The 12,145-nt window shown below is 44.4% G+C and overlaps 1 protein-coding gene across 7 annotated transcripts in view; it reads left to right on the top strand.

Annotated features, from left to right (window-relative positions):
* The window catches only part of SNX13 (sorting nexin 13), a 115,466-nt gene that overhangs the window by 23,107 nt on the left and 80,214 nt on the right, over positions 1-12,145 (top strand). For 6 of the 7 annotated variants that reach the window (XM_070726517.1, XM_070726515.1, XM_070726519.1 and 3 more), the window contains exons 3-4: positions 1,244-1,346; positions 6,616-6,705. In XM_070726517.1, the coding sequence (XP_070582618.1) occupies positions 1,244-1,346; positions 6,616-6,705 (193 nt within the window). Of the gene's footprint in view, positions 1-1,243; positions 1,347-2,775; positions 2,827-6,615; positions 6,706-12,145 lie in introns of those variants that run through there. The other variant, XM_070726520.1, reaches the window with a different exon arrangement.

Here is a 12,145-nt window from a genome sequence, read left to right as displayed (position 1 = left end):
GTGGTGCATCATGTCAGTGCCATAGCTCAGGGCAGGATGCCGAATGGCTCATCAACTAGTGCTGCTACTTGCAATAACACCACGCACCAACGAAGCCTCCTGCTGTGAGCAACAGGATTCCATACACATACTTGGCTCACATTATTTTCTGCCTTCTCAGAAGTTAAGCAAGAGTGAAAGAAAGTGCAGTCAAATGGAAATGGTTGGAGTGTACTTAGATGAGTTTAACCAAAAGGAAAAGGATAGCTGATTAAAGTAGCCATTTAAAACATAATTTCCCCACACCCTTAAAAACACTCCAGAAATTAAAACTTAATTAGCTGAAAAATAGCTCATAGACAACTTTGCAGCTTGGATACAGCTTGTGTGGGCTGTGCGATGAGCTGAGCGGCCACAGAAGAAGTCAGGCAGCAGCGTGACAGGTTTCAGGGCATAGGAGGTCTGCTTGCAGTGGTCCTAAGTTAAGCAGGTGCAGGGCATATGGTGCAACTGCATACCCCACCCCGCCATAGTTTGATTTTTACGTGAGTTTGATTTTCACTTGACCACGTACAATCAGATGGAGGGTGGGGCTTAACTAGGACTTATTTTGGGGATAGGGCTTATATTTAGGCACATGTATGAGGTCTAGGTCTTGGTTTCGGGGTAGGCTGTATTTTTGCGGAAGCACAGTACATAAGCTATCATCTCTCTGTATGCCTAACCTTAAATTTGGGTCAAGGACAAACAGGTAAAAAATATATCAGAAATACCTGTATGTAATTTATATTTCCAAAATAATCCAATAAATTTATATCTATCAAAACAGGCTTATTTGGAAATTTTTAAGAAGTTTTGCCCAGCCCTTTTAGCAATCTTTTATAAGGAACACAAGCATCTTAAAATATTTAAAATATATAAATATTTGTTACCTTCAACTTTTATGTACTCAGTGAAACTATTTTCAGTTTTCTGAATAGTTATGATTTACTCAATTGTATATTTAATTAAAATTTTCTATGAGCAATGTTATGAAATTATAATAATTTTCAATTCCTTCTAGAGGAGCAAAGCTAATTTTAAAGGCATAAAGGATAATTTAATTCTACCAACTCTGCTTCTTTAATATTTTTTTTTTAATATAAAGCATTTAGTATGCTAATTGTAGGAATAGAAATATTCATTTAGGAGTAGTTGTTCTTCTATATTATAAATGTTAGTCACTACATTGTCTTAAAGTTTGTTATATAATTTGTTTTTTGAGGGGCTTTGTGGTAACACTCTTGTTTGGAAAAACTAATTCAGAGAAGTACCTCGAACAGTGTGAACACTCCTTTCTTCCTCCAACCTCATTTGGCATTAATAAGGTAAGCAACAAGAAATAAAAGCTGGGTTTATTTTCTCTAAGTTATACTGTATACCACTTTCCTCCAGTTTTATTGATAAGCAACATGTTTTTAAAAAACTATTTAATGTCATCAATTACTGGTGAGCAATGTATTATCTTCCAAAGTGAATATAGGCAGTCTTCAACTTAAGACCACAATTTATCCAAATTTTCTGTGAAACAGTTAAGTTAATTTTGCCCCATATTATGACTTTTCTTGCTATAGTTGTTGAGTGAATAACGACAGTTTTAAAATTAGTGACACTGTTTTTAAGTGAATCTTATTGGATTCCCCATTGACTTGGTGATCAGTCATAAATCATTTTTTCAAATGTCTTTAATTTTGAAAGGTCAAAAAATGTATCATCTTTGAAAGGTCAAAAATGTATCATCTCCCATCAAAGGGAAAAGCAACAACTGATTTTGGGTACTGTTACATATATGCAAAGTATAAAATAGGTTATTAATTTGATTGAAGCATTTGTGATTGAAGTGCAGTTAAAGTGGTTCAAAGAGTCTTTTACCAGCTTTTTTTTAATTTTCCAGTTTTAACTATCTAAAAAATAATAATTTTTCCACAGTTTCAATACTGTAATTAAATCAGTGCTAATTACTATTACTTTATCGCATAGCTCAACTCCTGCTCTTACAGAAACTTGCTTCTGAGCTCCTTATGAGTAATCTTTATTTCTTACCCAGACCAATATTAGAGTCACCAGATAAATTATCTTTTTTCCATACTTGCAGTTATGTGTGCTTTGCACATTAATATGTGATCACTAATAAACATTAAGACTTTTGAGTCATACATCTTTTATAATTGCCAGTTTTCCATTTGACCTCTTGTGTTGATAACTATAAGCATGGGGTATTTTACTAGATTCTGTTCTGTTTCTCTCTAAGGTCCTGATTCTGCCCCATATCAATGAAGTTTGATGACTGATCTAGAAACAAATCTTGCCAGAGAAGTTCTCTTTGTACTTCACTCTCTAGTGCAGTGTTTCCCAACCTTGGCAACTTAAAGATATCTGGACTTCAACTTCCAGAATTCCCCAGCCAGTGGATGCTGGCTGGGGAATTCTGGGAATTGAAGTCCAGGTATCTTCAAGTTGCCAAGGTTGGGAAACACTGCTCTAGTGTATGTTCTCATTCCTCTCACATATATGACAAGATGGAGAACATACCTTTGAGCTCTCTGATCACAAGTGGCAGATCCAACCTGAGTATTTCATTTTGGAAGACATTATGTCTCCTTATCCAAAGCATTTGGATTATATTAAATAATTCTACCACAGTCTTGTACATATATTCTATTAGTCTTATACCTCCTGACAAGATGATAAAAATTCAATGCCAAATTCTTTTTGGCACTGATGTCACTGTCACTTTTTCTTCTTGACAATCTTAAGGTCAATCTCCTTGTATCACAGAACAATAGGAAATAACCTTTCGCAATTGAGGTAACCCATGGTTTTTACAATATCTTTTAAAAATGTAGAATGATCCCTCTTTTATATATTTCTGAATAGACTCTGCTTATTAGAAGTCAGGAGAAAGTTACATGGAAGTCGTTACTTAACAACATGCTATCCTGCTTAAAAATAGCAACAGGATTTCTGTAGTTACTGTTAGTAAGCTATGCAGTTATCTATCATTGTACTTTATGACTGCTCTGCTTAGTAATATAAATTCCACTGCCGGCTATTGTGGATAGTTGAAGATTAACTTAATGCCATATATTAGAAATCTGTAAAAAAAAAATTAGGCAATCAGATAATTTTTGCTGTACTTACGTTCTCTCTTCTATCTATCTGATTGTAGAAATTTAGCCTAATGAAAAGTTCTGAAGATTTAAAATGTGTGTATTTTTGTGAATCCATATACAGTGATACCTCATCTTACAAACCCCTCATCATACAAACTTTTCGACATACAAACCCGGGGTTTAAGATTTTTTTGCCTCTTCTTCCAAACTATTTTCACCTTACAAACCCAAGCCGCCACCACTGGGATGCCCTACCTCCGGACTTCTGTTGCCAGTGAAGCACCCGTTTTTGCGCTGCTGGGATTCCCCTGAGGCTCCCCTCCATGGGAAACCCCACCTCCGGACTTCTGTGTTTTTGCGATGCTTCAGGGGAATCCCAGCAGCACAAAAATGGGTGCTTCGCTGGCAATGGAAGTCCGGAGGTGGGGTTTCCCAGCGAGGGGAGCCTCAGCGAAATTGCAGCATCGCAAAAACACAGAAGTCCAGAGGTGGGGTTTCAAGGACTTCCGTGTTTTTGCGATGCTTCAATTTCGCTGAGGCTCCCCTCGCTGGGAAACCCCACCTCCGGACTTCCGTTGCCAGCGAAGCACCCATTTTTGTGCTGCTGGGATTCCCCTGCTGGGATTCCCCTGCAGCATCACAAAAACACAGAAGTACGGAGGTGGGGTTTCCCATGGAGGGGAGCCTCAGGGGAATCCCAGCAGCGCAAAAACAAGCGCTTTGGCTGTCAAAAGGGGTGAGTTTTAGTCTTGCACGCATTAATCGCTTTTCCATTGATTCCTATAGGAAACATTGTTTCATCTTACAAACTTTTCACCTTACAAACCTCATCCTGGAACCAATTAAGTTTGTAATACGAGGTATCACTGTATTACCATTACATAAATCTAGATACAGTGGTACCTCATCTTACGAACGCCTCTTCTAACGAACTTTTCAAGATACGAACCCGGTGTGTAAGATTTTTTTGCCTCTTCTTCCAAACTATTTTCACCTTACGAACCCAAGCAGCTGCTGCTGGGATGAAGGGGTTTCTTTTCCCCCCCTTTTTTGAAGAAAGAAAAGGGAGGGGCTGCTTGGAGTAGGAAAGATTTTGCAGAGAACAACGTGCTTGCAAAGGCACTGAAAGGGTGTCTTTTTAAGAAAGAAAAAGGAGGAGGGAGGGCAGCTTTGGGGAGGAAAAATTTTGCAGAGAACAACGTGCTTGCAAAGGAACTGAAAGGGTGTCTTTTTAAGAAAAAAGGGAAGAGGGAGGGGCAGCTTGGGGAAGGAAAATTTTTGCAGAGAACAACGTGCTTGCAAAGGCACTGAAACAGTGTCTTTTGAAGAAAGAAAAGGGAGGGATGCCCCCTTGCCTTTCTTCCTTCCCACTCACCCTTTAGCCTAGCCTTGCTTTTTCCACCCGCTCCTTTAGCTGCTCCTCCCTGCCCTCTGTTCGCCTCCCTTCTAAAGTTTGGGATTTTCCTGAAGGATTTGCACGCATTATTTGCTTTTACATTGATTCCTATGGGAAACATTGTTTCATCTTACGAACTTTTCACCTTACGAACCTCCTCCTGGAACCAATTAAGTTCATATGATGAGATACCACTGTATATTGTACACATTTAATATATTTTGATATATTGTTATCATTTGAAAAATTTTATTTCTGGAAGAGTAGTTTCTGTCTAACGGAAAGTGTTTCCTCATACCATTTATGTAAATGAGTTTGATTTAAATATCATGGTCATGAAGTGAGTTGAATTTAGGCTTGCTTGGTCCTACTCCAATATGTTATTCTTTTTATAACAATTTAAGCATGAGCGTATTTGTGAGGAAGTAAAACAGTACAGGTGTGTGTTTGTTTGTTTATATCCTGCCTTGATTAAAATCTGGAAAGACCACTGAGGAAATAATAACAATGGACAAAAAATTGTTGTTTGTATCCCACCTCTATTAAAATTTGAAAAAAAAACCATTGAATAGCAGTTATTTATTATTTATTTATTATTTATTTATTATTTGGATTTGTATGCCGCCCCTCTCCGAAAACTCGGGGCGGCTCACAACAAGTGAAAAGACAATCCAATACATTAATCCAATTAATTAAAATATTATAAATTTAAGAAAAACCCCTATACTAACATACACACACACAAGCATACCATATATAAATTCAACGTGCCCAGGGGAAGATGTTTAGTTTCCCCATGCCTGACGGCAAAGGTGGGTTTTGAGGAGTTTACGGAAGGCAGGAAGAGTAGGGGCAGTTCTGATCTCCGGGGGGAGTTGGTTCCAGAGAGTCGGTGCCGCCACAGAGAAGGCTCTCCCCCTGGGGCCCGCCAACCGGCATTGTTTAGTTGACGGGACCCGGAGGAGGCCCACTCTGTGGGACCTAATCGGTCGCTGGGATTCGTGCGGCAGAAGGCGGTCTCGGAGATATTCTGGTCCAGTGCCATGAAGGGCTTTAAAGGTCATAACCAACACTTTGAATTGTGACCGGAAACTGATCGGCAGCCAATGCAGGCTGCGGAGTGATGGTGAAACATGGGCATACCTGGGTAAGCCCATGACTGCTCTCGCAGCTGCATTCTGCACGATCTGAAGTTTCCGAACACTTTTCAAAGGTAGCCCCATGTAGAGAGCATTACAGTAGTCGAACCTCGAGGTGATGAGGGCATGAGTGACTGTGAGCAATGAGTCCCGGTCCAGGTAGGGCCGCAACTGGTGCACCAGGCGAACCTGGGCAAACGCCCCCCTCGCCACAGCTGAAAGATGGTTCTCTAATGTGAGCTGTGGATCGAGGAGGACGCCCAAGTTGCGGACCCTCTCTGAGGGGGTCAGTAATTCCCCCCCCAGGGTAATGGACGGACAGATGGGATTGTCCTTGGGAGGCAAAACCCACAGCCACTCCGTCTTATCCGGGTTGAGCTTGAGTCTGTTGACACCCATCCAGGCCCCAACAGCCTCCAGGCACCGGCATATCACTTCCACCGCTTCGTTGACTGGGCATGGGGTGGAGATGTAAAGCTGGGTATCATCGGCATATTGATGATACCTCACCCCATGTCCTTGGATGATCTCACCCAGCGGTTTCATGTAGATGTTAAATAGCAAGGGGGAGAGGACCGACCCCTGAGGTACTCCACAAGGGAGAGACCTCGGAGTCGACCTCTGACCCCCCACTAACACCGACTGCGACCGGCCAGAGAGGTAGGAGGAGAACCACTGAAGCACAGTGCCTCCCACCCCCAACCCCTCCAATCGGTGCAGAAGGATACCATGGTCGATGGTATCGAAAGCCGCTGAGAGATCGAGGAGCACCAGGACAGAGGATAAACCCCTGTCCCGGGCCCGCCAGAGATCATCCATCAACGCGACCAAAGCGGTTTCCGTGCTGTAACCGGGCCTGTATATTTTAACCTTTGTTCAAATTTGTATTTATGTGAACTAAAATTAAAAGCTAAATTGACAAGTTAACTTTGTATATTTTTTTCCAAAGTGTATAGAAGAAATGAAAGAGGAAAGCAAACCTATTAAGATTGATAGGAGATTAACTGGTGCCTATATAATTGATGAACCACTGCAGCAAGTGAGTTGAAAAATGTTGATTTAAAAAAAATATGTTTATTACTATAATGTTCTGTGAATTCAATTATTAAATTTTATTAAGAGAATGATCTAAGTATTTAAATTGTACAATATATAATTTGTTACAAGTAACTTGAATGCCATTTTTACCTGTTGTTTTCAAATCTTGAAAGGAAGATTCACAACATAATATAAAATATACCCTCTCCTGAATGTTTTTGACTCATGAATGTCTTGAATTTATGTCTCTTGTCAGCATTTCTCTCTCTGTTGTCAAGATGAAATGATGGTACTAGTAGAAATCACTTAAAGACTATTTCGGGTAGCAATCATTTGAAGTTACAACAGACTGAAACTAATGCCCACATTGATTACTTTGGCAACATCTCTTTATGTCTGTCTGTCTGTCTGTATCACCCTCTCTTTCTCTCTTCTGTATTTATCAGAATAGTTAGCATGACTTGTCCTGTACCACACACGCACACACACTTCCCTTTTTAAAACATTTTTTACATTGGCAGAGTTAAGAAATTGATTAAATAAGCAAACTGTTGTTGAGCTGCCTTTCTTCCTGGAATTTCCTAGCTGGTGCTAACCACAACTTAACAAACTCAACTTTGTGACCTTAGCTGACTCCCAGTTGTAGCCCTTGTTTTGCAATCAAATTGGGACCAGCAGCTTGATTGCTAAATGAGAGTGACTTTTTGATGAATCAGATGAATGGACCCATGGTGGATCAGCAATGAGCACCGAGCTCCATTTCAATTCAGGTGCTAATAAGGTGGAGGTGAATACTGGTATGCAACGTTCCCTCTAAGCTGCGCTATGCGCTATAGCGCAGGAGATTTGAGATCTCAGCGCATAAGATTCCAATCGTAGTTCAGATGTCTCAAATCTCCCCCCCCCCCCCCGGCACTCCGTCAGATTCTATTGCCAGTGGCCGGAAAAACTTGGAAGCCGTGAAGAAGGAATCTCAGCTTCCGATCTTGCAACTTTTTGCTGAGGGCACAAAGAGCAAAAAGTTGCGAGACCGGAAGATGAACTTCCTTCTTCGCAGCTTCCAGGTTTTTCTAGTCACCGGCGACAGAATTAACACATCCTCTGTGCTTGGAGGTGGGCGGGCAGTGCGGCATTTGCGCGGGGCGGAAAACCCTATCCGCTCCTTCCCAGCAGCAGCTGACCTGGCAAAGAAATGGCTCCATGCCAGCCGGGCGTTCGCCCCAGTGCCATTAATGGAGCGACTGAGCATGCTCTGCTTCTGCCTCTGCCTCTGGGTCGGCGCCGCCTTGGAAGTAGGTGAGAAAAGCAGCCCGCCCCCGACAGAGAGAGAAGAAAGGAAGAGAGAAAGAGAGAACAAGAGAGAGAGCATCCGTGGGGGGGTGTGAATCCACATGTGCGTGCTGCCGCTGGCTGGTGCCTGTCCATTGTGGGGGCCGTGGATCCACACACCACGTGCTACCACCAGCCATTGCTGGCCCGATGACCGTCTGTGGGAGGGCACGGATCCATGCGCCGCGTGCTGCCACCAGCCAGTGCCGGCCTGATGACTCTGGGGGGGACGAGAGAGAGAAAGAAAGTGGGAGAGATAGAGGGAGGGAGAGAGAGAGAAAGAGAGGGGGAGAAAGAGAAAGAGAGAAAGCGAGCGAGAGAGAGCAACAGACAGCAAGAGAGGGAGAGAGAAAGAGTGAGAAAAAAGAGAGAGAAAGAGAAAGGGGGGAGAGAAAGAGATAGCAAGAGAGAAAGAGAGAGAGAAAAGGAGAGGGAGGAGGGAGGAAGGGAAGGAAGGAAGGAAAAAGAGGGAAAAGGAAGGAAGGAAGGAAAAAGAAATGGAGGGAACAAGGAAGGAAGAATGAAGTGAATGGAGGGACGGAGGAAGGAAAGACTTTTTTGGGGGGTTGTGTAACTTAAAAAAAAAATTCTCTCAACATACATTCAAACAATACATTGTAACACCTAATTTCCCAAGAATAAAATGCGGTATTTTGTTAGTAACTAATATCAATCATCAAAAAAGTTGCAAAAGTTTTTTTTTCTAATGTTGTCATCCAGGTACATACTTTTCTTTTAATTAAATTCCCTCAATGTTCCTTCAAAAAGTACAACACCAATTATATTTCTAACTTATTAACCACTATGCCAAAGTGTTTCCTTCTTTCTTTATGCATTTTTCTATAAACCAAGAAAACCTTGTACAGTGATCCCCCGAGTTTCGCGATCTCGATCTTTGCGAAACGCTATATCGCGATTTTTCCACCCGATGACGTCACTCCCTTCCTTTCTCATCTTTCTTTCTCTCTCTCTTTCTCTATCTTGCTTCTTCCTCTCTCACACTCTCTTCCTCCCTCTCTCATCTCTTTCTTTCCTTCTCTCTCTTTCTCTATCTCTCCCCCTCTTGCTCTCGAGCGGCGGGCGGCACCCAGGGAAGGTTCCTTCGGCCGCCCACCAGCTGATCTGCTCGGCAGCGCAGTAGCAGCGAGGAGCCGAAGATGGGGTTTCCCCTTTGCGTGGGCAACAGGGAAACCCCATCTTCGGCTCCTCGCTGCTACTGCGCTGCCGAGCAGATCAGCTGGTGGGCGGCCGAAGGAACCTTCCCTGGGTCTTCAACTCCCAGAGCGGCGGACAAGCGGCAGCCGGACAAGCGGCAGACAAGCGGCGGGCGGACAAGAAAAGCGGCAGCCGGACAAGCGGAAAAGCAGCGGACAAGCGGCGGGCGGAAAAGCGGCGGCCGGACAAGCGGCGGACAAGCGGAAAAGCGGCGGACAAGCGGGCAGGCAGGCGGCTCCTCAGCTGCTGGGTCTTCCCAGGTGCGGAAGTAAAAACACCATCTGCGCATGCGCGGCCATGGTAAAAGGGGTGCACATGCACAGATGGTGTTTTTACTTCCGCACCACTACATCCCGAAAAATCGATTATCGCGAGGGGTCTTGGAACGGAACACTCGCGATAATCGGGGGATCACTGTATATCCAATCAAATGTTAACAAAAGAAAATTAAAAACAAAACATAAACATATACAAATTTCAGATTTCTTCCCCCCCTCTAAATAGTACATTTACCTAATCCAAAATTTAAAAATTATTTCAGCTCATCTAACATTTAGCCAATTAATACTTAGCTACATTTCTTACTTAATTATTAATTTTAAATTTCAATTTGAGAAAAGAAAAAAGGAAAAACATTCTAAATATTCTCTATTTTCAATCAATTAAAATCTCTCCAACAATTCTAAATTCAATTCCATTTATGCATTAATCCAATTAATCAGTATCACCTACTACATATCTTATTATAATCAATACTTCTAAATTTATTAAAACAGATCAGCAATTCCTAAATTCATATATCTAAATAGAAAAAATAATTTAAAAAGAGCAAACAAAACAATACTCCAAGCTTAACCAACCCTTCTCAAACTCCAATTTCTTTAATCTGAGCAGAACTTTGAATCAAAGCCTTTTCTTTTTTTTCTTTTTCTTTTGTATCCCCTTTTAATCCCCTTTTCCATTTTATTCTTTCTATTCTTCCTTCTAGGAAGGAAGGACTTTGTTAGAAAAATAAAGGGGTTATTGGATCAAACTTTGGACATTTGACAACATAGTTATGATGGTAGCAATGTCCCAGGGTTAAGAGAACATCTTTTGGGATCTTCTAACAAGCAACTGCAGGGATTCACTTAACGACTATGGCATGAAAGGTGGTAAAGTGAGGCAGAACTCACTTTATAAGCATCTTACTCAGGAGGTAGAAACATTGGCCTCCATTGGGGTCAGAACAGAAGTCGAGGATTATCTGTCTGACCAGTGCACTCTTTTAGAAGCAGATCAGCAGATCAGGAGTCCATTTTCAAGCTCCACAGAAAACATATAGGGGGGAAAGGCAGGTTGTCCTCCTCGACTTACATTGGTTCATTTACTGACCATTCAAAGTTGCAATGGTCCTGAAAAAAGTGACTTATGCACCCTTTTCACACTTAGGACCTTTGCAGCAGCCCGATGATCGCAGGATCAAACGTTTGCTGCTGTTTCATATTTATGACCGTTGCTGTGTGTACTGAGGTCATGTGACACCCTTTTGTTTTTAACCGATCCATGTCCAGGAATGAAAATGTGCAGCTCAGACATTACAGTGATCCCCCGCTCGTTGCGAGGGTTCCGTTCCAGGAACCCCCGCAACGAGCGGGTTTTCGCGAAGTAGCGCTGCGGAAGTACAAACACCATCTGCGCATGTGCAGATGGTGTTTTTACTTCCGCAGCGCTAGCGAGGAGCCGAAGATTGAGGACTCAGCTCGGAAGCTGCACGGGTGTTTTAAAAGGTCTCCGCCGGCATGGGGGGCTTCTTAGCACCCCCCCAAACCCGAGTTGGGGGTTCGGGAGGTGGTAGGAAGCCCCCCATGCCGGCGGAGACCTTTTAAAACACCCGTGCAGCTTCCGAGCTGAGTCCTCAAGCCAAGCGCAGAAGTTAGCCTTGAATCCCTTTGAATCCCGCCGCTTCTGCTGGATACGGGCGATGGGGGGGCGAGCTGCCACAGCCCCTGGCTTCCGCGCCGCTCGTCCCACCCACCGCCCGTATCCAGCAGAAGCTGCTGGATTCAAAGTGCTGCTGGGAGCCGCAGGCGAAAGGAGCTCGGGCATCGGAGCGCGGCGCCAGGCATTGTTCTCCGGACCCCGCCCGCTCATCCCCGCGGCGGCCCTTTCCCTCTCCAGGCTGCGGGCGGGGTCCGGAGAACAATGCCCGAGCTCCTTTCGCCTGCGGCTCCCAGCCCACCGCCTGTCTCCTGCTGCCCGGTTTAGCCAGGACACGAGCGGCGAAATGACTTGGAGGAATGTGAAGCTGAAACCGGCCGGTTTCAGCTTCACATTCCTCCAAGTCATTTCGCCGCTCGTGTCCTGGCTAAACCGGGCAGCAGGAGACAGGCTTTGAGTTTTGGCTGCGGGGGGAGAAGTAGGACTTTCCTAACTCCCTCGCCCCGCAGCCAAAACTCAAAGCCTGTCTCCTGCTGCCCGGTTTAGCCAGGACATGAGCGGCGAAATGACTTGGAGGAATGTGAAGGCTCAGCGGATCAAGGCCGGCTCCTCTCGGCCCAAGCGGCTGCCTTGATCCGCTGAGCCTGGCTGGCCCGGAAGATCGTAGCGCGCGTTGGCTGCACCGGCGGCGACATCGCTTGCCGCTGCAGCCAACGCGCGCTACGATCTTCCGGGCGAGCCAGGCTCAGCGGATCAAGGCAGCCGCTTGGGCCGAGAGGAGCCGGCCTTGATCCGCTGAGCCTGGCTGGCCCGGAAGATCGTAGCGCGCGTTGGCGGATCAAGGCCGGCTCCTCTCGGCCCAAGCGGCTGCCTTCCGTCACTGAGCCTGGCTCGCCCGGAAGATCGTAGCGCGCGTTGGCTGCACCGGCGGCGACATTGCTGCCGGCTTGGCTTCGCTCGCCGCTGCAGCCAATGCG

This window comes from Erythrolamprus reginae, chromosome Z (assembly GCF_031021105.1).
Source record: "Erythrolamprus reginae isolate rEryReg1 chromosome Z, rEryReg1.hap1, whole genome shotgun sequence".
NCBI lineage: Eukaryota > Metazoa > Chordata > Lepidosauria > Squamata > Dipsadidae > Erythrolamprus > Erythrolamprus reginae.
The sequence above is the reverse complement of the archived record's forward strand: the minus strand, read 5'-3'. Positions and strand labels throughout refer to the sequence as shown.